This window comes from Larimichthys crocea, chromosome XIII (assembly GCF_000972845.2).
Source record: "Larimichthys crocea isolate SSNF chromosome XIII, L_crocea_2.0, whole genome shotgun sequence".
NCBI classification, from domain to species: domain Eukaryota; kingdom Metazoa; phylum Chordata; class Actinopteri; family Sciaenidae; genus Larimichthys; species Larimichthys crocea.
In genome coordinates this window covers 5260202-5284187 of record NC_040023.1, presented here as the reverse complement: position 1 = coordinate 5284187, position 23986 = coordinate 5260202, and the positions used below count along the sequence as shown (strand labels likewise).

General features: G+C 41.5%; 1 protein-coding gene across 7 annotated transcripts in view; it reads left to right on the top strand.

Moving 5' to 3' along the window:
* Positions 1-10007: 10007 nt before the first annotated feature.
* Positions 10008-23986, top strand: part of ptprua (protein tyrosine phosphatase receptor type Ua) — a 169414-nt gene continuing 155435 nt past the window's right edge. For 2 of the 7 annotated variants that reach the window (XM_019267019.2, XM_019267015.2), the window contains exon 1: positions 10008-10690. In XM_019267019.2, coding sequence (XP_019122564.2) covers positions 10621-10690 — 70 coding nt within the window. In that variant the 5' untranslated portion in view covers positions 10008-10620. The remainder of the gene's footprint in view (positions 10691-23986) is intronic. The other 5 variants (XM_019267017.2, XM_019267016.2, XM_019267014.2 and 2 more) reach the window with 4 other exon arrangements.

The window sequence follows — 23986 nt, the reverse complement described above, 5'->3', positions numbered from 1 at the left end:
GTGTCGCGGATCATAAAATAGTTCAATACTAAACTAATATTCACCCTGCATTGATCTATGAATGTGGGCGATGCTCTATTGTATCTAAACAATTTATGAAGAGCTTCTCTTTAGTTCATGAAATCCCTGTAGCCGCAGCAGCTCCTCAGTCCGGAGAAGTGCCGCGTCAGAGAGCAGTGCCATTACGCACGGCCATTCACTGTTTTACCTTCATTAAATCACCTGAAAACTATATAAGCTAACCATACAGTGTCTTGGACCCTTTCTTGTGTATGGTGGGAGATGTGCACTGAGTCAGGGTCGGACTAGGAACAAAGTCCGGCCCTGGCATTTTTTTCGGGACCGGCCCATCATTGGAGCCGTTTGGTGTTTAGTTCGGTAGCTTAAGCAACCGCTCCATATGTGAAGGCTCGCTGCGGGGGCGCAGGTTCGACTCCCATCTTGCGGCCCTTTCCGCATCTTAACTCGGATTTTCTCTGCTCCTCCTTTCCTCTTTTTAGAACCTCTGTCGTCCATAATTTATTGAAATTATATTCGTGCAAATACAGTATGAAGTTTATCTTAGACTGTATATGAGTCTATCCCGCTTCGGTTTCACATAAACCTAGGGATATATATAGATATATATATATACCTACCTACAGGCGCCGCAGGTTCTCTTCCAGTCTGTCATATTGAACCACCATGTGGCTCTAAAAAAAGCCTTTTGTGTTTTTTGCATCTATTACGCCCCCTGTAGCTTCTACTTCATGCGAGGAAAATTGCTTTTTCTTGTTTTACTGCCATAACTTTACAGTTCTGTTCAAACTAAATGTATTATAAAGAATTTACTGCCTGTCCCCAACCAGATGTTGCCCCCAGTCTGCCTCTCCTCTCTGACACCGGAAGAATGTACTCTGCTGAGTAGACCTAATGCCATTAAACTCCATTAAAAGTGATAAGTAGCTGTGTAATACTGCTATGTTAGGACACGCTGTAATTCACACGCTGTTCTGCTGATATATAAGGTGGCACTAGCCTGTTACACACACACACACACACACGCCAACTAAAAATGGCCCTAGACATGGCCAATATTTCCAGACGGAGTGCTCTTTAAGGCCATTGTGCATGGACATTCATCATTCGAGTTGGCTTGTACTTGATGTGGATATGCATGCAGCAGAGAGCACGCAGTTGTGAGGATGCCGCCAAAACCACAGTACAAAAAAAAGAAAAACATACAGAAAAAGCACAGGTGGTGCTTCTGTGCAATATTTTCGAACTGGATGAATAAAGAGGAGCCAGAAACACTGGATTCATACTTTATTTATATAAGAATATGTTACTGGTAAAAAGCTTTTTGTCTTGTTATGGCTGTGTTTGGTCACATATCTTATCCTAGATCAACTCTAATTATGGTGTGCCAGCTGGAGCGTTGTGTGCATGTTCTTCATCGCTGTCTGTTATGTGGGTAAAGTGTGTTTCACAGGACGTACACAATGTAGCTAAATGGATCAGAGTATTAAATTACAGTCTATCATTTTATTAATCCAAAGAGGAGAGACTAGCTGCACAGTTAGAAAAAATAAAAAAGATACACAAATCATAGCAGGTAAGATACAGAAGACGACGACAACAGGTAAACCACTTAAATAAAAGAGTGATGCACCCAAGGATGAGATATGAGATAAACCCTAAATGTACAATAGCCTATATATTTATTATTAAAATGATTATTTTTGGACAAGCAGAAAATCATCATATATCGAAGAGGACCTACACAGATTATAGATTAATAGTCTGTAAACAAAGTCTGCTTACAGGTATTTTGGAGCACTACTAATGCATTTAGTGTCTCCAGGGGGCGCTGTGTGACAGTCTGACAGTTGTCCTCAAGTGATGTCACTTGAGTCAGCGTTGGTTGCAGACTACAGGTTTTGAAAAAGAAACAAAAATGTTAGAAAATAATAAGATGAACAATAACATAAGGCTGTTATGATGTAATATGATACAATGATATGATGATAAGAGTCTGGGAGAAGGTGTTTGAAGATGATGTGTGCATGAGTGATATGTATGTATCTGTGTTTAGTGCTCCTCGGCTGATGTTTATGTTACAGTAGTAGTACAACCAAAGAGTTAATAAGCTTGTCATATAGTTGGCACGCTCAATGCATATCCAAAAACTAGGTCATTTTCCAACCGCAGTGATTGGAATAAATGTTCTACCTGCATGCAGTAAATTGTTTACTTAGGGATTCAAAGTATGCCACTCACTGTAATCTCTCATGCTATATGTAATGTTTTCATGTCGCCCGCCCACCTGAACACCTATAAACATTAGTACGCTTATTAAATTGCAGTCTCTAACACTTGACTACCACCCCCACGTTTACTTCCCTAACACGCCAGTTATATTTTTCTTTTTTGACACTGATTAAATCCCCCCGCAATGCCTAACTCACTTTTATTGGAAAATGAATGCGTGGGAATGAAAACATTGTCCACAAAATGCCCTATAATTACAGTGTTGGTTCAATACAACAGACTACTGAGCGGGCTTTTTGACGTACTAACTGAGCAACATATGCCCCTAAGCTTTAGATTGTGTCACACTCTGCTCACTCTGGAAACTCTATCACTTATTTTATAAATTTACATTTTGCTTGGTCATGATGTGTGTGTGTGTGTGTGTGTGTGTGTGTAAGGTCAGCTCAGAAATGTGTGTTGTGTTTTTTGTGCTTTGCTTGAGAAAACTTTAATAGATTGAGTATCGTTCCTAGATGCCATATGTGGTTTCGTCTATTATCAGTGGAAATGTTCAACATATTTCTCACAGTTTGACAGCTGAAGTGGATTGTGAGGAAGGCTGCTTGAATATTGTTCTGTTTTGTAAAGGCATTCAAGGATCAATTAATATATCATTTTGTTAAATCAATACATACCACTTGACTGAACATGATATTTATTATCCCTTTAACTGTTTTGTTTTGTACTGAAACACAGACTTTAATGTACTTAGCATTACTTGCTCTTTATTTCCCACAAAAAAAAACTTCCAAAAGGACACAAGCTCACCCTTATAATCAAAGTTTGTCAACCGTAAAAAACCTACGTCGATTTCTATTTAAATGGAGTATTGCTGAGCATAAAGAATTGGATTATATAACACGTATAAAGATTCATAACTGCTACACGTTGACTTCTGTCCTGGTGAAGTAAGTCCTGGACATTTGGACACAGGTAGCCATGTGGAAAGGCATTGTTCGCTTCAATATGGAACTTTTATATCAATCGATAACATAAAACATTTTACTCTGTTTCACTCGGACCCTGTGTTTTGGCTTGTCATTTGACTTTGTAACCACTGAACAATTCACTAACCAAAGCCAATGTGGATATAGATGTAGAATGGTTTATTGCATATTATGGACGAAGGTGAACCAAGATGAGCACTGTGAGAAGGATGTGGGGTGGCGGGTCAAGGGACGAGGGGAAAATCAGGGTTGTAGATGGATGGTTGGAGGAGTTCGGAGATGGACTGGTGTCAGGCTTCTGGTGGCAGGAAGACAGGAGGGAACTCCTGGGGGCCGTCTCTTTGTCGCTGTATGGGATTAAACCTTGCAAAGTGTCAAAGTGGTCTTAATTGGTTAATCTTGGTTAATTAACTTTGTGTTTTTGGTATACTCTTAGTCACCTCGATAGAGGAAAACCAGGGCTTTGATGAATAAACTTGTCCATGCATTATACCTTATATAACACACATTGTCTTTGTATTAATAACTTTTACTGTTGTACACTGTAAACTTCTTTATATTATGCCAAATGTAAACGAGCAGATGTGACAAACATGTTATTCACAAGTAAGTTCATATTCAATCCTCCCCCATAAAAAAGGCAAAGTCAGACTTAATATATACTAATATATACTAGAATGATAGAAATATGGACATTCACATGCTTAACTCATCCACAAGCTCGACGATATTTCAAAAAAACAACTCAAGACGAGTAACAAAGACAGACTGGAAATGTGACCTGAAGCTCAGAGCACTACATGAAAGATTTTGTCATTGATCGTGTCTCTTTCAGACACTGAAGGCCGACGCTCGCTCCGTTTGAAGGCCACGCTACACAGTTTGACAAAGAGTCAACAACACACCCAGCCCTGAACAACCTCAGAACTGCTGCTCAAATCATCATCGTCATCTTTTTTGGCCAGCGACTTGTTTTGTGTGCTGCTGATGTAAAAAAATAAATAAATAGAAGACGAATAAAGATGTTGGCGAAGCTGTGACCATGAAAACTGAGAGCAGTTTATATATTTTCAACAGTAAACTTGAGGTGAGCTGCAGTTTGACTATCTCTTACTGTATTGTCTCTGTGTGTGTGTGGTTAATTGAGCAGATGAGTGAATTATAAACAGTAAATGGTGTTGTAGCAGTTGATCTATATCTTAGCCCTCATTGGCTACCGAGGGTGTCCATCTGAAATTCACTTGGTGACTTAAAAGCTGCACAAATCAATATGTTTACACTGATAATGGATCAGTTGACTTTGAGTAATTAGTAATTAGCCCGGTTGCTCATAGAGACGAAACCCACTCACCGCTATCGCCCATTCTACAGTCCACAGGCCCATGGGAGTCTTTTTCTCACTGCTCTCATCAACCTTAAAGGAAAGCAGCAACGTTTAGATGTGTTCAGTGAAAAAGCTCTGACGTACCAGCTGCACACTACACACTAACTGACTGACAAAGTTAGTGACTAGCTGTTTGCCTACAAGTTTACCAGATATTTTTCTCAGGATTTAGTGGAAACCAAGCGAAAAGGAGAGTGAATATTGGACTGATTGTTTTCTACTGTTGCTACATGTTTGCCGGATGCGTAAAAAAACAGAAATACTCGCTAACATGTTGACCGTAACATGTTGATTAGGTGAAAATATGTTTGCAAACACAATCGCTGCCCCCTGGTGGCCTAAAAAAACAACCGACAAAGTTTTTGTTAAAAATCTTTACATGGACAGACAAATTTTACACAACGCACGTCCCCAAGGCTTGAGGCACCACCTTTTTTTTAATAAACTTCCAGTTTTACGGGTTTACTTTAGCAACAGGGCACTTAAAAATGCAGTAGTCAAATCTATCAATACATTTATTACATGTTTCATAGCACTGGCAGTCTGTTAAACATCCCTCAGGCAGAGCAGTGGGTGGTAAAAGGTCAAAATCTCCATCAGCCTCTGGATTCATTCCTTCACGGTTACAAAGGAAGAGATATTCTGTCTAACTGCAATATAAATATATATCCTGCTGTTGTAGTGACCGCACTTAACTCACCAAACTTTACTTTCGTGCAATCCTACAACCCCAGGCATTTGCATTACTTTAACCCACCCACATACTCCCTGAAAACAGGTGCATGCACAACTATGCTGAATACCCAACGCTTGCATAATTGAGGCCATCTTTTCCCGCTGTGCAGTATAATAGCTGTGAAAAATGAGCAACCAAAACATTCAAATGCATGAGAAAGACAAAGTACATGTGCAGTTCTCAGTTCCGGTTCAGGTTTGTCAAGAGAAAATGTCTTAAATAAAAATACCTGGGGTGTAATGGAAAGCACACTCCAGTGTGATTGTTTTAGCACATGGTGGATTAAAGAGAGGCTACCTTAACATCCGATCAATTTAACACTATTCATCAGTAACAAGGGAAAACAGAGGCTAGCTGCGCTGCTACCCTGATGAATTATGAAACAGCCCAGACCTTAAGTTGACCTGTGGCTTATATCTACTGAGCTGCTTGTATACAGAACATATTGTGGATAATAAAACCACTGCTAAAGGCCTGACTCAAGCATTGCGTGGCAAAAAAGTGCCACTGCAGCATCTAGGCATCCGCTTGCTCAAAAGCTTCCTCTGCAACCCTTAATTTACCTTTCTGCTCATATTAAATCACTCCAAATGTAACACACACACTGAAACAACTGCAGCAGCGGACTTGTGTTAGCTCGACCTCTGCTGTGTGCGTTCGAGGGAGACGACCAAAGGCAGAAAACAATACTGTGCAGTGCACCAGCCTCTGATATAGTGCAAGGAATACTCATATATCTACCTTTTTTTTAACAAGGCTAATTTTATATGGATTTTATATTATATTATTATAAAAGGTAAATAATATTTTGGAACAAAATAAATGATTCTTTAGGTGCCAAGAAATTACGATTATATATATATATCAATATATCCATTAATCTATTAATATATTTTATATATATATTATATATTTATATATTTATGTTTTGACTGATAATTGGACACATTTTTTATTCAAATTTGGTCAAAGATATAATCAGACTGTAGAATAATGACAGTTCAACATGGTTGATATAAAATGATAATTCTAAAAGGTAAGAAAAACACAAAGATTCTTATGTTCAGGTGTTTATACACTAACGAAAACAAACGTTATGAATATTAATTTCCGTTTCTGCTGTTAACCTTACACACTGGACCTTTAATAACAGGGTGGTCCTTTCAAACGTTGTGAGAGAGACACGTCTTAAATTGCCAACAGCTAATAGCTAATGTCCTGTGAACCAACTTGAGTCAGATGCCCTCCTCAGAAGTCTACAATGCGTCTCCTAGCAACACCTGTTCTCAGCTGTCAATCAACTGATGCCACGAAAAGAGCAACTCAGAGACTCTTTTTAAAAAAAAATCCAGTTTCATCCTCTTTTTTTAAAAAAAAAGCTGCAGTGTCACGATTATTTATTTATTTACACACAAGTAGAATTTCAAATTGAAGTTTAACTTTAATCCTAATACGAGATAGTTACAAGCTATACAAACAAACCATAAAAATAGGTCTTGTGGAAATATATTGTGATGCTTCCCTGCCGATGTAGTTGATTTCTGTTTCTACTGGTGGGTGTTTTTCTTATGAGATCACCAGCAGGAGCTGTGAGCTTACCACCTTTATAATTTCTAGGTTTATTACTTGTGACAAGAGTGACGTGAAATACAGCAGAATTAATACGGGCAAATTAACGGGTTATATAACATGTAATATAAGCACTTTATGAGCGAGCTGTTAATGTAAGCACAGAGGAAGTTATTAGATTTGAAGGGCATGTGGATCACATCAATATATCAACCTCTCCCAATAGTTTAGAAATTCACATTGAATTATTACAGCCTAGCAAATGAAGCAAGCTCACAATATGCCCCCCACAACCATCCTCCAAGAAATAAATATCTCCCAGACACAAGTTAAAAGCCCAGAGGCTACAAAATCAATATTTCATAGGCAGGAGGTGATAAAGAGTCTTGATCCGGCTCTTCCTGTCTTTGAAGCAGCCAGTAGTCCAGTAGTGAGCAGCAGGATGGCTTGATGCCATCTGAAGCCACAGCCAAGTGGATTTGGGCCACTGCACAAATTTAACAGGTATAGGAAAGAGTTGGCTGCACTTCACCCTGCAGTGTGCAGTTGATAATTTTTTTTGAAATAAAAGCCTGGGTGACCATCACAGGGTGCTATTTATCCACTTTCTACCAAACAGAGGTCCTGTCACTTTGGCATGACCCTGCTGTAGAGAATCAAAAGCCAGTGGATAAAAGTATCCTGCACAGGGTGGGTTATTACTGTTCAGACAGTCTAACCACTACTGATTGGGACTAGTTTACTGGAGTCCAAAATCAATGCAGAGGTTCAAGTTTCAGATCCAAAAGGGGGTCGAGAGAAGAAAAATCAAAACCTTGAATGTTGTATTTTAACACACATTTGAGATTTAACCAGCTAATTAGTGATTTTTATTACTGGTTTATTCCTGATTAATGTAGTTCCAGTCAAGAGGGTGTTAAATCTCTATTAGGTAGCTCTGTTAAACTGGATTTATAGCCGCTGCAAGAGGTTAATGGGAATCCAGTTGTGGATACCTATGGTGTTTTGATTTATTTCACCCATCGATAGAGCCACTGCAATGCAGCACACACACGTGCTGCTCATGTATGAGCTTTAATTAAAACCCCCACAGTAACAGTACATTCTACATGCTTTCATTTGCTTTGTGGTACAAAGAGATAGCGACATACAGAACTTGAATTACTTCCATGTAACTCACAATGTTATCTCGCCACGTCTCATTACCGAACAGAAGGCTAATGACGGGCAGCCTCTGTGTTTACATGCATTCATTTACGCAGAGCGGCGATTGCAGCGAATGGAAAGCTCTGTAAATGGCTTTGCTTGATGTATGTTATTGGAAAAGACTTCCTTTTGTGTTCACTATCTGCATTAGTGGAGAAAACACTCACAGACATCAACTGATAGAATTGAGAATAAGCGATGACCTGATTGGATGAAATCCTTTGGTTAGTGTTCGAGTCATGCTTTCTCTCGAAAATGTTCTTTTCATGTATTTAAAAGATAAAATCACTCAGCCCTTCATTCATCCAACCGTGGTTGATAATAATAAAGTATTAAAAGCTTTTGGATATTTGTGTTTTGTGACCGTTTTCTCTGTGTTTGGTATTTCTACTTCCTGCCTTTGTTTTCCCGCCAGTTTTCGATTCTGATCCACTGTGATTTGTTGTGATTTTGTTTCACTTGGTCCTGCCTTGTTATTTAGTTCCCTTGCGTCTTTGTTCGTGATGTGTCTGATGCTTTTTCTTATTGGAACTTGGACAGAGCCCCAGTTTCAAAATGTTTTTATTACTTTATTAACTCAGCTGATATTATGTTTACATCAGTGGTTCTCATGGCAAGAGTCATGGGCAAAGCTGGATTATCAACTGGGCAAAGTGGGCAACTGTGCAACGGCCCAACACCCACAAGGGACGTGGGAAATTCCAGGTTCACCATGTGACAGTTAGTTGGTGGTAATCAGAGCCTCAACAGGACACGTGCATTGCTTCTTAATGTTGAGTTAAAATGTATTTTTGAAAGACGAATGAGCAAGATTTAGGCCTGAATGAGACCAAATATGGCACTGCGGTGTAAACGTAGGTTTTCCCATTCATTTGACTGGGGATAGTATGTTATAGCTGCACGGCGTGGCAATACGGCCATCGTGGCAGCTAGTGGTACAGCTGCTTGTCACAACCTCAGACACAAATCTGTTGGACTCAAATGCATGACTCTAGAGCTGACGAAGATGTAACAAAGGGTATTTATTGTACAAAAAAACCACCCAATCAAACAAAAAGCCGTTCTCAATGGGGAAAAAAATCAAAGTGCCAAACAAAAGCTCACGAGGAGCGTAACAATTATCAAACGAAATTTTACTCTCAAAAAAGGAACACAAGCTTCGATTAAAACATGAAAAAAAAAACCTAAACACCAGGCTGGAACGCTTGACAACACTCAAAGACAAAGGGAGACGAGGATTATTTATACATGATGTAAGTGAAAAGAGGTGAAACCAATCAGGGGTGGGGCAAACAATTACACAAAGGGAGGAAGTCAGGGTTTGAAATGGGAGGGAAAAGGGGCTTAAGGCAAGGGGTTTATGACATGAAACACTAAACATGACAAAAATTAACACAACCGACGAGACACAACGTTGCTCGTTGCAGCGTTTGTCCGTTCTGGGCTACTGTAGAAGAACCATCTATAGCTATAAATAACCATTCTTATTTTCAGGTGATTACAATGAAAACATGAGCCTGAACTTGAAAACAGCTGGAGTTAAAACAGACAATAAGCATTACATTTCGGAATATATTTACAACATTAATCATGCTGATACCTGCTGAATACATCTTCATTAAACCAAAACCCATGGGCAAGGTCAGAGGTGAGGGTCAGCACGGCTCAAGCTGGGGAAAAGGGATTCAGCAGCCAACTTTCCTACAGGCATTTTATCCGTGGCTTGAGCCAGAACTCGGTCGCTTTTTATCACATTGCCACCCAGCTGTCACAGACCAGTGTGTTAAATACTGCAAAGAGTCGCAGAGAAGAGATACTCCTGTATCATATTACTGAAAAATAGGCTGCTGTCAAGCATATACTGATTTGGTAGCCTTTGGCAAGGTGTTACTCCCTCAACTCCAGTGAGTCAGAGTTTAATCTGGTGGTTTTAACATAATAATGTGAAGCAGAGATGAGTCAGTTTGCATGAGAGGAATCCACTTACAGTAAAGGGAACATTGACATGACTAACATGACTAAGTGTGGTGACCTACTGTATGTCTAATCATCTGTTTTGCCTCAAGAAACTGCAGACAAAAAAAAGAAAAAAAAAAACATATGCATGGGTTTGTCAAAGTATGGGTGGGAGATCTAACTCGTGGCCACATGGAGGCGCCGCAGACCCACATTCCTGCGTCCCACTTGCTCGCTTGACAGTGCAAAAAGTGGAGAGCCGTTACAGGAGAAGGGGTGTACTAAGGGGGGCTCTTTTTGAACGCTTTAGCTTGAGATCAGATGCTCCCTGTGCGGGCTTGTGGAGGGTGAGCAGGCAGGCAGTGCTCCTGCAGGGGGATCCAGCGATGAATGGAGCTGAGCGCACAACTTCTACCCAGTCCTGCTGCTGTCGCCTCCGCTGCTGGAGTTTCCTTTAGGATTTTCTGCTTCTTGTGACAACAAAAAAGAGAAAAGAAATACGAGCTTGGACTTTACTTCTTTCTGCCAACATGTATTCAGCAGCATTGCTACTGATGCTGGTCGTCAGGATCTACGCAGACAGTATGGAAGGACCAACAGGTAAAAGGGGAAAAAAGGGGAAATGTTTGGGGAAATGTCGAGACGCACGGCGCGCACCTGTTTCTGAGTTGCCGTCTTTAAAGTTGATTGCCTTGGGTTTAAAGTCGCTCTTCCTGCACAAGTCTAAATGTGCGTTTTTGTTCTTTTTCTGGAGGTTTCAACAACTTAGAAAGTTAGAAATGTCAAGAGAGAAATGTGAAATGAGACCGTGCCTGCAGCCGGTGGTGTGAACTTTCTCCCTTTTTGTGCATAAGAGTGAAACGTTAATATTCCGGAGGGCATCGGGGGATAAAAAAAAAAAAATGGAATTGCCTTCATGCTCAGAATATAATCACAGCATCATTTCATTACACGACTCAGTGGTATTGGTGATTACTGGATTTTTCTGAGGACGTTCAGTCTCGAGATTAAATCTGCAAAGTTGAAAATAATAAGCTTTAAAAAATGAAAGTGGAATTTAATATTTGCACTCTCTCTTTCCTCTCTCTCTGCATGCTCACTGTACGTCTCTCCATCTCTGCCCAGTGTATTCAGCAAACATGTCATGTTTTCATTGTCCAGGCATCATCAGTACGTGCCATCAGCACCACTCTCCACTCCAGTGTGTCATGTAAATGCAAATCAGATCCCGGTGATTGAGATTTTTTAATTGCTGATGTGTATGAAAATGCCTGCATGTTAACTGTATTGATGTGACATGTTGTATGGTAATGTTGCTGATGCAGGGGATCATTTGGTTGACTGGTTTCAGTTTGTCAGCCACCAGAGGAAGGGTTTTCTTTCTGCTGCTGCTACAAAGCAATACAGTAGAGCTGAATTAGTAACGTCAGTGTTGTGCCTCCAAATGAAATCACTGGCAGCTGATCTAAATATCCTCTCTGTGTATCTGTCAAACTCTTGAGTCTTTCAGTTTTAAAGTGTTCTCGTGGAGGAAAGCTGAGATTTTAAGCCATAATACATGAAGTCCACAGAGCCTATCTGAGACAGGAGTTCAAATCCTCTTGCCTGTGGCGAGTTTAACATTTGAATGGCTGAAGGAGTTTTTTTTTTTTTTTTTGCATTTTGAAGATTTCTAAAACCTCTGAGTCTTTTCAGGGATGTTTTCTAATACAGTAAGAGGGCAGAGAAAGAAAAATGCCTCCGGTCACATTGTGTCAAGTAAAAGTGCCAGTTGGTTTATCACGAATGTTTTTGCAACTGGTGTGAGCGCTCTACGATATAAATACTCTGGTGCATGGGTATCAGTTACACAAGCTACGAAAAACCAGTTGCTGAACAGACGTGCACTGAGCCACTCCCTGCTCTCCAGGATCAAGTTGGTTCTGTAGGCAAGATTTAATGGAACAAGCCAACTGTCTTATGAGATTATGTGGAACAACAGAGAAGGCAGTCTCGTCACCAGTTGGCATACATTTTGGTTTATTTGTTGGAAATGAATTGTGGGCATTCTGGTGGGAAAAGATTTCTACATAGGAAGATGATCAGTCAAAACAAAGCTGGTCTGGTGCTTATGTCTGTGTTTTTTTTTGGCATGGCCTGAAATATGGCCGTAGCACCTGGCATTGAAGACGTAGAGAAAGCTGGCACTTTGATGAGATGTTTCCTTGTTGAAAGCAAAGTCTTCATTTCCACATAGCTGTTGCATGTTTGCGTTAAGGCTTTTTGAATCAGTCAGATAACGTATATCACCAGGGGGCTGCAACTAATTATCATATTTATCAGTCATTTAGTTGATTTAAAATATCAGAAAATGATGCACGTCACAATTTCCTAAAGCCCAGGTGACATAGTCAAACGTCTTGTTTTGTCTGACCAACAGTCCAAAACCCAAATATATTCAATTACGATCATGGAAGACGAAGAAACCCAGCTGGAACCAGAGAATATTGACCTTTTCATGTAGATGAAGTCATGTAGATTCAACAACACCCATGTCTGCCTATGCCAGAGGTACATACAGGGTGTGCATGGTTTGTTTTTGATTGACCAATGACAATTTTTGTTCCCAGTATCTTATGTATTACCTTAGTTTAGTTAGTTTTACTATTTTTTTTGTTTTGGAAAGTTGCTTGATTTAGAGCAGAGAATCCAAAGAGCTAAACACATTTGATGGTAGGTGGGTTGCGGCAATCTTTGTAGCCATTGTGAAGGGTTTTGATGGGTATTCTTTTGAGAATCTTATTAGACAAATCAGTCATTAGTCATCCTTTATTAGACAGATGACAGGAAGTGAGGAGAGAGATGGTCAGTTTTTTTGTAATCCCTACATCACCAGAGTACCACAAAATGCTGCCTTTCCAAAGGGTTTAGCGTACGTGGATGCTTGGAAATAGGGCGATGGTGTATCCTGATGAGCGTCAAGAATCCCCTAGTCTGTGGCTTACATATGCAACAATGTTATTCTTGACACTTGTTGCTTCTGGATGCTACTTAAATAGAAGCTCCGAGGGTCAATGTGTGTCTGTCTGTACGTGGAGGTCTTTTTACTTCAGCTCCATAGTTTCACCTACAGAACGTGTGATTGTTGAGGTAAGGTGAAACCTGTCGAGTCGTTTAAGTGCACCTGACCTCTGAGGCTCCAAGGAGTCAGAACAAAAAGGTAATTTAATCCTAGAACGAGACCACGTGAGCGAACCCCAACGCTGAGTGGCGCTGACACGCAGCTCGGCACACTCTGTGATTGGAGGTCGGAAGGAGGTTAGCTTGAAAAGACCACACTGAAATGAGCACTGACACGAGAAGGTGGGTTTTCACGGGCTGCTGGGAGGATGTAGAGAGGGGGTCCTCAGTGTGTAGCGGTGTGGATCCGGCTCAGTGTTAATCCAACAGAAAATAGCCCAACACATCTCTCCTGGGGCAAATGTGGAGGCTGTAAATGGAGAAAATGGAGCGTATGCTCGCACAAAAGGCTATGATGAAACGTGGTTGTTCTGGAGGAAATAACACAAGATTCTTTAATAGAACAATAGTGAATTGCATAATGGCTACACGTTGTTCAAGAAAATGAGTACAGTCTGCAATTATGGTTCGTGATAATGAGATGGCAAGGAACAAGGGTTGTTTCAACACTCATTTCATAAAGGAAGAAAAATCAAAGAAATCTATCAATACATAACTGAGTTCACATCATTTACCACACAGTTACAGGCCCTGAGAGCTGCCGGACTAAATTTCAGCAGCGCCAGACTAAACAACGTAGCTTTAATTGTCTGTTTAGCAGAAGAAAAATGGATGCAATTAAGCTTGAAATGGATAAAAATGACCAGTTTGAAATGATAAAGTGCAGGCCACATTTCACTCCTCACCTTTCTGGTGCAGAATTAAATGGGTTGCTTATTAAAGTCCACACAAGCCTGTTTTTTTTTTTTCTTCAGTTCAAATGAATGGGTCAAGCATCAAATATGTGGACGCATTCAATCACCCAAAGCAGCCTGATAGACAGAGCCAGCCAGCGAGCAAAGCAGCCCAGGCTGAGGTGGAAGACGAGAAGGCCTTTTCCTTCCCCTATCTTCCACCACTTTGATGGCTTTTGTGAACATTTTAATTGCCTCTGCTGTTCGTTGCCAGTCATTCAGTTCGTCTCAGAGAGAGTTTTACTGGCAGTGTGGCTAAAGTGAGGCATACTTGTGAATAACAGAATTACATTTTTTTTTTTTTTTTTACTTTTAATCATCACAGCAGAAGACTTCATGGGATTTTGGAAATTCTGAGACCTGTGAGTAGCTGAGGAAGTTTGCAGACTTCAATAGCTTCATATATATTTATGTATGTGTGTGTGTGTGTGTGTATAACTGCAGCATGATAATTTCTGTTTATCTTAAAATGATTTCTTCTTATCGCTGAGGGAAGAATCGGGACTGCTGTTGTGCAATTTTCTCCAAGAGAGTTAAGTTGGTGAAATGCAGTTTTACCTCTGAGAGACCCAACAGTGGCTGTCGTGTCCTGTTCCAGCTCCATCTTTTACATTTAACAATGGGCGGAGCTTCATTCTGCTGGCTTCAACCCATTGATGATATAAAACATGGACATTGTATCTGTGATGTTGTTATAAAAATTAGGGTTACACAGTTAGTTGGATGTTTTAACTTATACAATGTTTGTTCCTATTTATTACATGTCCTTAGGGCACTTACCTTTATTGCTGTTTTCCTGAGACTGGCAGGGGAAGGTAAAGTTCAGGTTAATGTATAAATAGAGGGATTTCAGAACAGAATGAGGCCTAGGGACAGGTCAGAGAGGTGACATCAAGATTGGGGACATACTGGCTACTCATTAGGGGATATGTTGAAGAAAGCTGTTTAAATGCATTATATGCAAATTGACTGTTAACAATTTACAGAGGTTGAGACAGCCCATCTTTAGGAAAATGTATAAGAACCAACTGTTAACGGTCCTCTGGGAGCCTTTTTCTCTGTAACCCCTTTAGGGGGTTGCACTGTGAAACGCCCCTCTTGTACAAGAACAATAAATTCAACTTAAACTTTGATTTGATCCTCCTTATTTAAGGGTTTTTCTTTAAAATTCCCGGTTTCTGAAAAGCCCTCGTGAGCCTTCCAGGTAATCAAAAAATGGGCGTAGATGTGGATTGTGGATGTTGATCTATCACAATATGTCTCTTGTTTTCTATTTCTTCATTCAGAAGACGACAAGGGGGGTTAAAAGAAAGCATCCTTGACAGAGCAGGGCTGAGTTTGCCTGCTGGTCATATCTGTTACATTTGATCATCTCCAGATTATGTGTTGGAAACCCATGTTGGTCATTCATGGTGGTGGCAAACAGACCATCCCCGAACATTATCGCCTTGTGCAATATATTCCAGACGTTGATCTACCAGTGCTGCTGCTACTCCCATGTGCCTGTCACCACACTGCATTGTTAATGGAGCTGACAGTGCTGCCAGACTGCCTTAGCCTGGACCCACGGGGCATCTTTGTAGGGAGATCCAGGACTGTTTTTTTTTGCCTCTCCAGGTGTTAGAAATGTGCTGTTTTTTCCCCCCCCATCAACAACAAATCATTACTGAGCAGATGGAGTTGTGCCAGCAGGCGCCGCACTGCCTGTCAAGCTGATCGCTAAACGTGTTTAGACAATAAAGTTAATTTGCTCACTTTTTCGGGCATCCTCATCCTCTCGTTGCTGAATGCCTACGTCGGTATTCAATTTACATGATTTTAAAAGAAGCTGCCGGGTTTGTGATTGCCGAACGCTGACTCCTTCCCTCGGTGACTCATTTCATTGCTTACACAGCTCGCGGTTTTACTTCAACAAGCTATATAATGATATGCAGGATGGAACGCTTCATGAAATCAGTAAAATAGTTGAGGGGAATGAATCCACATAGCATGAAAGCATCAGCTGTTTGACAATCAGCCGCCAGTGGAATTTAGATGATGGAATCTGCTGCAGGTATGCAGAGTGCTGCTAATTGTGTGATTACAGTTTCAGAGAACTGATCTGATGCCGCGACAACGGATGCCGGGGATCTTTAAAGCATCCAGATCTTTCAACTACAGATGATACTCAGACATCATCTTGCTTTTTTTTTTTTTTTTTAGCAAATTTAAGAGAAGCCCACAGTGCCTGAGATCCCTCTCTGCACTCCTCCAACCCCCCCCTCTTCTCCAACATAAGAGCTCACCGTCTGCCACAGATCATGTCTCAAATTGTCCACGGAGCATTGAGAGCATGAGCATGATGCTTTCAAAGCAGCCGCATAGGCATCTTACCCGATTGCGTCGAAGTAATTGCGCCGACAACAATATCTGTCTCTGAAAAACCTGACTACTTCATGTCAGGAAAGTGTCTCTTAATTCCTCTAACAGCTCCAAGAAAGGAAATATCATCAAGCCAGACAGGAACACTTATCCTGTCAAATCTGAAAGAATGAACCTCGAACAATTTCACCTAAAAAAAAAAGCACCTTTTAACACCGTCGGGTAACAGTTTGAGGTGGTGTGTCTTGCGTTCATGGGCCTTTTTTTGTTGTTGTTGCTTTGGTGGCGTATATTGACTTTCCCTAACTGAGAACACTGGAGCTATATCTCAATTAGAAAATATACTCAAAAAAGTCTGTATGAATATTAAATCTGCTTGATCATTAAGTGTGTCTTTGATGGACACTATTGTCCCAAGATGGATAGCACAAAATATGAAGATGTGCAGCTCAAGGTTACAAAAAAATTCAGACAAACTGCAGACTGTGGAGAGGCAAGAGCAAGGAAAATTTTCAAGAAATCAGAATTTAAGTTAAAGACAAGTAATTTTGGCATTGTATCCATGTGAAATAGGATAGGATTATGCAACATATGTCATTTTCACATAAGAGTTACAAATAAATTTAGGGGACATTGCAAAAAAATAAAAATAAGTAAACATAAAACTAATGAGAAATTAAATAGAAATATTCTAGAAATTTCTAGAATAGAAATGGAAAAAGATGGAAGTGTAGATGACATCCAAATTAAAAAATAAACATAAAATCACAAACAAAGAAGATATTTTGTGGTGTTGCTTTTGTATTATTACATAAGAAAACAAAGAATTCAATTCGAATGATTATTTGACACAATCATAACAGAACAAACAGACAAACTAGAAAAAAGTTACTAAAATAGTTTTCATACTGAAAGATCGGAAGGTTGTTGTGTTTGGATTGCATTTAAGAACTTTAAAAAAGCTTATTTTTGAAAAACTCAGTGCGAAGTATTCAAAAGCATCAATACTGAAAGCCAGGTATTGTATCAGCACTGTTATCCACATGTTTCAAATGATAGCTTCCCAGCCTTACTTAGAGGAAGTAGACAAAGCAGGTGAGGGGAAAGTGGCTGTATCAGAAAAGTAAATTAGAGCACTTCCTCAAAATTGCCGTTGAACGCACTCAACATCTCCGATTGATGATAGAAAACACTGTTAAGACTTTCAGGGAGGATTTTTCCTTTCAAGGATAATTTACCCTGCGGTATTGTAATCATTGCTGTCAGCACACAGGCATAGCCGACTTGTTGTGACGTGGAATCCTGTTGATTGTAACTTTGTGCTTGTGTTAAGGATGAGTTGGACACAGATATGAGATATGCGGGAGCATGACTGTTCTGCAGTGATGGCTGCTTGTCCATTTAGCACAGCCCTGCTGTCTGTAAGATACGGCTGGTGCTGCCATTACCTCTCAGATTTGTCACCGCCTCTGACAGCCAGCCATGAATAATCTTTATGAATATTCCTCTAACGCTTGTGCTGCCGGGGCGACGGCGTGTTTACACTCTGCGGCTGAACCAATTGTCCGAGCTATTCCTCGGCCATGAACCTGGACCACGGACCTGTCGTGACTGATGACAGGTTGATGTGAGTTTGTGACACTGCCACTACCAGACAGGAAACTTTCGCTTGGTTATCGCTGCAGTGTGAGATGACCGGGCAGCAGATTCTGCAGACGGGGGAGGTCAGAGTTCAGCCACAGGATGATTTTGTGACAGTGTTGTCAGCAAGTGTTACTTTAGATTGAGAGGACGTCTGGGGCCAAAATGCTGGGAACAGCATTCTTCTTGCTTCCTTTCCTCTCTGAAATAACTACATGGTGCCAAAAGCTATTTCTTTTTAGCTCTGCTACCTCCTCTTCAGCGTTTTATCTTCCAGACTCTTGGGCTCACATGTTTAGTCCCCCGTGTCATTAATGTAGAAGACCATAGCGCTGAAAAACTCAAGTTAGATTAACTGACAAATTACAAACTCACTCCTATGTACCATTCATTTTCATAAGATGCAAAAAAAAAAAAAACAGGAAAAAAAAAAAAATCAGTGATATGGAGCAAGACCCGGGGTGTGTACGTCCCTGGGTAGCTGTAGATATTACACTTTAAAAAGTAGGCGTTTAAAGTTATCAAACCTGTGGGCCTCCGAGTGTCCCTGTGGCGCACAAGAGATATTAAAAGTTGAAGGGAAAACTTGTAGGAGAAAAAAAAGTAAAATTATTAAATAAATAATATGACATGTCCCCTCAGTGGAGTGAACAAGGGCACTGCGGCAATGCCTGTTCACCCCTGTCAAGGTTAGCAGTGACCCTCCTGTGCACAGCAGGGGAGGTTATGCAGCATGAGCAGCAACACCTGTGTGTCTGCTATCACTGCGGGACGTCTTCATCGACGCCTTTCTTCACTTCCTCCTCCTGTAACTAAATTTGGATTAGTGCCACTTTTTGTTGCCCTTTTTTTTTCCCGGAGCGTCTTACTTTGTGACAGTATACACAAAGTGTCAGAGCTCTAGAGTGCAGCCTGAGGAAGAGGGGTGTGTGATGAGTAGTACCCTTCCCTCCATCTGCAAGTACTCCAGAGGTACTTTTGATCACATAACCCCCCCCGGACCTTTCCTGTGCAGCTGCTCTGCGGTTGGTTACTTCTTATGCTGTCGGACCATGTCGGAAAAAAAGTGTTTTTTAGTAGTGAGCAGTAGTAGAAGCTGCTTTGAACAGCAAAAATGAGAGGCATTAACCATTGGAATGGGGACAGAGGTGCACCAATCCAATTTGTTCTCTCAAGATAATGATTCCATTACCTTAACCCAAGGTATACCAATTACTGCTCTTGTACCAGTGCAAGTCCAATTTCCCTAAATTTTAAAACCTGTACCTCATCTATGTAGCTGGAACTTCTTGGCATCATTTTAATATAAGGTAACAGGATGTCAGAAAGGTGTAGGGGAAGAGGGGTTTCACAATCTGTACAACCCTTAACACCGAGGAGCTCCCACTGTGATCTCGAAGAACTGTGTCAATTTGCAGCGGGATGTGTGAAAGTCGCTGGCTTTTCCTGGATAAACCGGTTTGAAAATGAAATTAATAAATATTTCCAGCGTCGGCTTCCTGCTGCAAATCAAACCTTTAACCCCAGCAGCGTTGATGCCTTGCCTCCCCCTTTCTTGGCCCTCTTGCCTCTCGACCCATCTGTCTGCTCATTGCTTCTTTCAGAACTTATTTGGCGTGCACAGTTTTGTTAGTTCCGTCTCTCTCTTCCTTCCACCTTCCCTCTTGACTTCTATGTTGAGGGCCGCCTTGGCATTGATTCAGACGACGGTGGTATCCTGGCAGTACTAAGATGCAATAGCACCTGTGCCAGCATCTGCTGTGTTTGCCTTCCAAAACGACGTCTGCATCAGTCGCGAGTACGGAGGTTGCGCCCCCTGTGGCCTCTGAACTCAAGACAGATAAACGTAAAGGATTACATTCATGAGCAAGGAACTGTGGGATCATGGCCTGCATGTGAATTAGAGCGCTGTAGGATCTTTGCATTCACAGAGGACAGCGTTACCCTGGCCAAGAATGATTGGAGGCACATACCTCTAAAATTCTCATTCTGTTTTATGAGATGTATCGCAGCCGGTGCCTGGAGCATGATGTTGTGGTTTTTATAAGCTTGCCGTTACAGGAGGCATTGAATCATTGATTCAATGAGCAAGACCCACAAGTGCAGGTGCTGCATTTCAGGTGGAGACGGAGAAAAAGAGGCAGGGAGTGAAGTGAAGAAAGCGGGAGAAGAGATGAATGTGTGGAGTACAGGAGGGGGGAGGCAGCGGGGATTATTATTACATTGGTGGAAGCTGTTGGGAAACAGCATGGAAATCAGCTGGTGGTCATCTTTCTGTTTCTGCTGCTACTCTGAGCATCACCTTTCATCTTCTCTCCACCGTCTGATCCAGCAGGCCCGCTCGCGAAAGTGACTCGAGAGGCATCTCCAGATCGGCCACCGAACATGTGTGTCCCTGCGCCCTCCTGGCCTACACCCCTAATCTCAGCATCAATAGAGTCTGAGCAGATGGCACTGTGGCCGGGGTCACCGAGCCCATACACAGTAATAATAGGGCATGAGAGGATGATAAGGCTGGCCCAGACACCGGAGGGGATGATGACCTGAGTAGACATTGAAAACAGATCTACTTTGTTTGCCCTTGCATGAGGCAGCGGTTGACATATGTTGTTTGTGAGCCGGTTTAAACACAGCCTCCTGTATATTGACCTAGAAAAGTGATGAGCGCAGCACAAAGCTTGCCATCAAAAGGCTGCAGAGGTTGATTTACTTCTATTCTGTGTTTCATATAGAAGCTCCTTCCTGGTGTTCATGTTTTATAAAACTAAAGAAAACTCTTTGGAAATGCAGGAAACGACGCCTCTAATGTTATTTCAGCACTGATCATTTTTATACCCTAACTATCCACTAACTACAATATTTACAGTTTTATTCCAACAGCTGCTATGGTGACAGGCCTATAGAAAGTGTTAGATGTGTCATTTTTATGAAGTGAGGCATAAGAATGTACAACAGCTCTCAACTGAGCTCGGCTCGACTTTATTTCCATACCACTTTAAATGCTTCACAGCTCATCTAGTGTGTACTTTACGGCGCAGAGAGAGGAGAATAAAGAAAGGGAGGCAAAAATTACACAAAAATCCAAATCACTGTTTCAACAGATGGAGAGAAGCAGTGCCAGTGCAAATCCATACGTCTCCTGTTTGTATGGAATATTCGACTGTCAAGTGATGCAACTTACCAGTATGTGTTGCACTTGAAAGAGTACTCCACTGCTTTAACATCGCAGTCCTGTAACACTGTCGGACATGTGATACACAGACAAAAAATCTATGCAGCAGAGCCACTGATGGTATAAAAAATGAATGACGTATACGTGATGTCACTCATGGATTTCCGAAGAGCTGCTTTTACAGCTCAAATATGCTTCCAACTCCCTGCTAATCTAAAAATCAGCAAAGACGTGGATCATCAGCGGACCTGAGGCGGGCTGAATGAAGCCTGGGTGCTCAAACAAGCCATCTGTAACGGCACTTACCTGTCAATCAAAGTGGCCACGCTGTTAGTTATGCATAACTTTAAAAAAAAATCACCCTCAGTACAGTTAGAAATTTGCTGTAGAGACCAAACCTTCTTTTGTACCAGGCTGTAAAGATGTTTATTTCTGCTGTGAAGACATTTCAACATGGGGTCTTATGGAGCCAGCCCTCAAGTGGCCGTTTGAGGAACTGCAGTTGGCACTTACACTTAGATTTTAATTCCCAGTTCAGGAGAACCAGAGACTTGAGACACAGAGACACTTATCTTCATTGTCAAAACCTGGTGCCTACATTACCCACAATGCAACTTTACTGAATTCACTCGACGGTGGACGTGTTATGCCATTAGTGGCTAATGTATCCTCAAGCAGAGATGAAGATGTTCAAACTCATTCTTTCACTCGCACATTATTTTCATTTTCAAATTTGCCAGACGCTGACCCAACTTGAGGACATTTCTCAGACTTCACACAGCTTGACTCTGGACCTATGAATATTTACTTTATTATCATATACATTTTCATTAGTATTTTCAACCATTTCTTCATATAAAAGCTACGTATTGGCTGACGAGTGAGTTAAGATAACTGTCGAGTTTTTCTCACTGAGTTGCAGAAAGTTCTGAGCCATCCAGGATTTGATGCCCTGGAGGCAGTTCTTCGGGTTTGTTAATTTATTGTGGTTACAGGGCTGCAAGGGTAAGCGAAGCAAGGTGTTGTCAGCATAACTGTGAAAAGCAATATTGTACTCGTGGATAATGTGGCCTAGAGGGAAAATATAAATGTAGAAGAGTCTGGGATCAAGTATCAAACCTTGGGGATATGACAGGAAAAAAAGGCTGCGCTTCAGCCTTAAAGTGAGGAGTCCGGACAAATTCTTGACTCAGCTGCCAGAGGAAGGTCATTTTTCACTTTTAGTTATGGAAATTTGCTACCTTGACATCCCAATTCTTTGCTGCTTGCTTCCATTATCGCGTGTCACTTACTTAACAATTAAAGTTACTTAAGTGGAGGAAGGATTTGCAGTGGCCCTGATATGGAGAGAGAGAGGAATGCATATGTAGAACAACGTATGACATGTTTGTCATTGTGGCTCCTGAGGGACGTTTTGCACATAAATTGCTTCTGCCTGAATCTGTGCAGCCACGCCCAACGGAGTTCTGTAGTGAGTCTCAGACATCTCTAATTATATGCACACAAAAGTAGGCTATGCATTGTTTTTCGTATCTCCACAGTCACCCCCCCTTCCCCTCCGCTCCCCCTACCACTCACCAACGCTGTCACCCACTTTCTGCCAGGCCGGAAGACCTATTGTTAATTAAACCTGCCAATCATAGAGAGCGAATGGGGGAGGGAGTTGAGGACACACACAGAGATAGAGAGAGAGAGAGAGTTCTTCACTTTCTAGAAAGTGATTTACGGCAGTGCTTACTTTATGGTAATCGAGTCAGTCACATCTTCATTTTTAGAGGCTGCAGCCAAGGACAGTAACAGTTTGACTTGAGCTGCGTTTATGTGTGAGTGTGTGTGTGTGTCTCCTCAGTCTGTATACGCATGAGTGCATTTAGGGAGGGTGGAGGAATTATTAGAGGGCGCAGATTAGGGATCCTGTCAAAAGTGACAGCTCTTCTTTATTTCGTCTTCATCGAAAAGGAAAGGAGGTTGATCACTGAGCTCTGCAGCACAGAGCTCGACATGAGCACGGGCCTCCTTTTGCTTACGCCTCCTTTCCGCCTGGGTGATGTCTTTGACCCCGTGTGTTGTTCATGTTTAATTACGAATCCGCTGGAGAGGGATTACAGTACAAGGCAGGGTGAGTCTGTGGAGGCAAAGAAGTGAGAACATAAGTAGAATCACTAATAGCAGGTTTAGTGTGGCCGGTTGGTCGGTTAAGATATTGAAAACAAGAACCACCAGCGTGAGTGTAGGCCAACAAGTTTATCATATCCAGGGACGGCCAGCATGTTTTGGGGAGCTTTAATGTAAATCCTCAGCTAAGCGGTCCCCTGCCTAATTAAGTTGATGTATTTGTGCTTAATTGGGCTAGAGGCGCGCTTGAATTGCTCACCTCCTTGACTGCTTACTCCAGCACAGATGTAAGAATGCCCCCCGCAACAACACCTACCTTGCAGCCATGTGAAAAAATGCACACTGACACACAAACACGTCCAAGACGATACACATGCTTAGGTAAGGGGGAAAAAAGGAAAAGTGCACACTTTTGAGCATTGACAGGAAAATCTTTTCTCTCACGTTTGTGTCACTGAAGGGTTTTTACAGTGTGCCACCACCGTTACTGAGCCGTCATCAGTTCTACTGCTACTACTTTTACTAAGGCTGTAGAAATACTAGAAGTACTGCTAATACTGCTTATGCTGCTGTCGCCTGCCATCGCCAGACTAATCTGCAAATGAAATATCATGAGCGCAGATTCGTCTGGTTCCCAAGCAAAGTACAATCTAA